General features: G+C 45.8%; 1 protein-coding gene across 1 annotated transcript; it reads left to right on the top strand.

The window, feature by feature from the left end:
• Positions 1-217: 217 nt before the first annotated feature.
• On the top strand, positions 218-1,125 carry LOC129518340 (ferritin light chain-like). The gene has a single exon (XM_055338447.1). The coding sequence runs from the start codon at positions 419-421 to the stop codon at positions 944-946; it is 528 nt and encodes a 175-aa protein (XP_055194422.1). The 5' UTR covers positions 218-418; the 3' UTR covers positions 947-1,125.
• Positions 1,126-2,345: the final 1,220 nt, after the last annotated feature.

Raw genomic sequence — 2,345 nt, forward strand, 5'->3', positions numbered from 1 at the left:
TTCTCCCTCTGCCTATGTCTCTGCCTCTCTCTTTCTGTGTCTCTCATGAATAAATAAATAAAAATCTTAAACAAAAAAAATAAAATTTTCATAGTAAAATACTGAGAAGAAAAGTCCTTAAAGCTGAAAGTTTCAAAAATAGATCTCTGGATAAGTGCTACAGACAAACTGGAATTCAACGTGGTATCTGCCTTTAAGAATTCTATCAATCTGGCGGTGCTTTCGGCGGTCCTGCGGATCTGTCTCTTGCTTCAACAGTGTTTGGACGGAACAGACCCAGGGACGCCCCTTCTACCAGCCAACGGCCACCCTCCAACCTTTTTTCCAGTCGCAACCTTCGGAGCCATCTTCCTGGCCATCTTCTGCCACCGGCAGCGAACACCCAAGTTTGAATTTAATTCCTTGTCCAGGATCAACCATGAGCTCCCAGATTCGTCAGAATTATTCTACCGAGGTGGAGGCCGCCGTCAACCGCCTGGTCGACATGCACCTGCGGGCCTCCTACACCTACCTCTCTCTGGGCTTCTATTTCGACCGTGACGATGTGGCTCTGGAGGGTGTGGGCCACTTCTTCCGCGAGTTGGCTGAGGAGAAGCGCGAGGGCGCCGAGCGTTTCTTGAAGATGCAAAACCAGCGCGGCGGCCGCGCCCTCTTCCAGGACGTGCAGAAACCGTCCCAAGATGAGTGGGGGAAGACCCTGGACGCCATGGAAGCCGCCCTGCTTCTGGAGAAGAGCCTGAACCAGGCCCTTCTGGATCTGCATGCCCTGGGTTCTGCCCGGGCGGATCCCCATCTCTGTGACTTCCTGGAGAACCACTTCCTAGATGAGGAGGTAAAACTCATCAAGAAGATGGGCGACCACCTGACTAACCTCCGCAGGCTGGCCACCCCCCAGGCTGGGCTGGGCGAGTATCTTTTCGAAAGGCTCACTCTCAAGCACGACTAGGAGCCTCTGCAGACCAGCAGCCTTTGAGGGGCTCCTCTGGCAACCCCCCGGTGCCAGGGCTTGTGCCTGAACCTTTTCCCATGCAGCCACTAGGCAGCTTTTTAACCATTCTGGAGCCCTTTCCCAAAACGTGGACCAAATGGAGACAATAAAGCTTTTTGCAGCAAAAAAAAAAAAAAAAAAAAAAAAAAGAATTCTATCAATCTACTACTTTACACCAGTGAGAATGGCTAAAATTAACAAGACAGGAAACAACAAATGTTGGCAAGGATGTGGAGAAAGGGGAACCCTCTTGCACTGTTGGTGGCAATGCAAACTGATGCAGCTACTCTGGAAAACAGTGTGGAGGTTCCTCAAGAAGTTAAAAATAGAGCTGCCCCTATGACGCTATGACCCCACAGTTGTACTACTGGGTATTTACCCCAAAGATACAGATAATAAAATGACAGGACACCTGCACCCCAATGTTCATAGCAACAATGTCCACAGTAGCCAAACTGTGTAAGGAGCCACAATGTCCTTTGACAGATGAATGGAAAAAGAAGATGTGGTATATATATACAATGGAATATTACTCAGCCATCAGAAAGGATGAATACCTACCATTTATTTCAATGTGGATGGAACTAGAGGGTATCATACTGAGTGAAATAAGTCAATTGGAGAAGGACAATTATCATATGGTTTCACTCATATGTGGAATATAAGAAATAGTGGAAGGGACCATAAGGGAAAAGAGGGAGACTGAGTGGGGAAAATTTAGAGAGGAAGACAAACCATGAGAGACTCCTAACTCTGGGAAATAAACAAAGGGTTGCAGAAGGGAATGTAGGTGGGAGGATAGGGTAACTGGGGACATGATGAAATGAGCACTGGGTGTTATACTCTATGTCGGCAAATTGAATTTAAATAACATATTTTTAAAAATGTTATTAATCATCTGTTGCTACAACAATGCTGAATAACCCATTTGGTACCATGCAATCATAAGTATTTATTTTCACACTCATGAGTATGCAGATTAACTGATTTGGATGATCTCCCGACTGTTTCAAATTGTAAAGTCTACTGGGTGTGGATCCTTGCTATGTTCAGTCAACATAGGTTCATTCTGAGACCCTGTCTCTTAAGATGCTGGCAGAGTTACAAGAGGATAAGCACTGCCAAGGAACTAGATTCCGTGCCTTGGGTTGCATTACTTCTCCTAAAACATATTGGCCAAAGCGAGTTACTTGGTTGAGCCCAAAATCAAGTGAAGGAAAAGTAAACTCTGCCTCTAGTGGAAAGAACTACAAAGTCACATGGGGAAAGGCATGATACGGGTAGGAAGGCATCGGAACCAAACTTAAGTTTATCCTAGAGGGTTTGCAGTCTAATTCTTGACAAACCAGACAAAATA

This window comes from Nyctereutes procyonoides, unplaced genomic scaffold, assembly GCF_905146905.1.
Source record: "Nyctereutes procyonoides isolate TBG_1078 unplaced genomic scaffold, NYPRO_anot_genome, whole genome shotgun sequence".
Taxonomy (NCBI): Eukaryota; Metazoa; Chordata; class Mammalia; order Carnivora; family Canidae; genus Nyctereutes; species Nyctereutes procyonoides.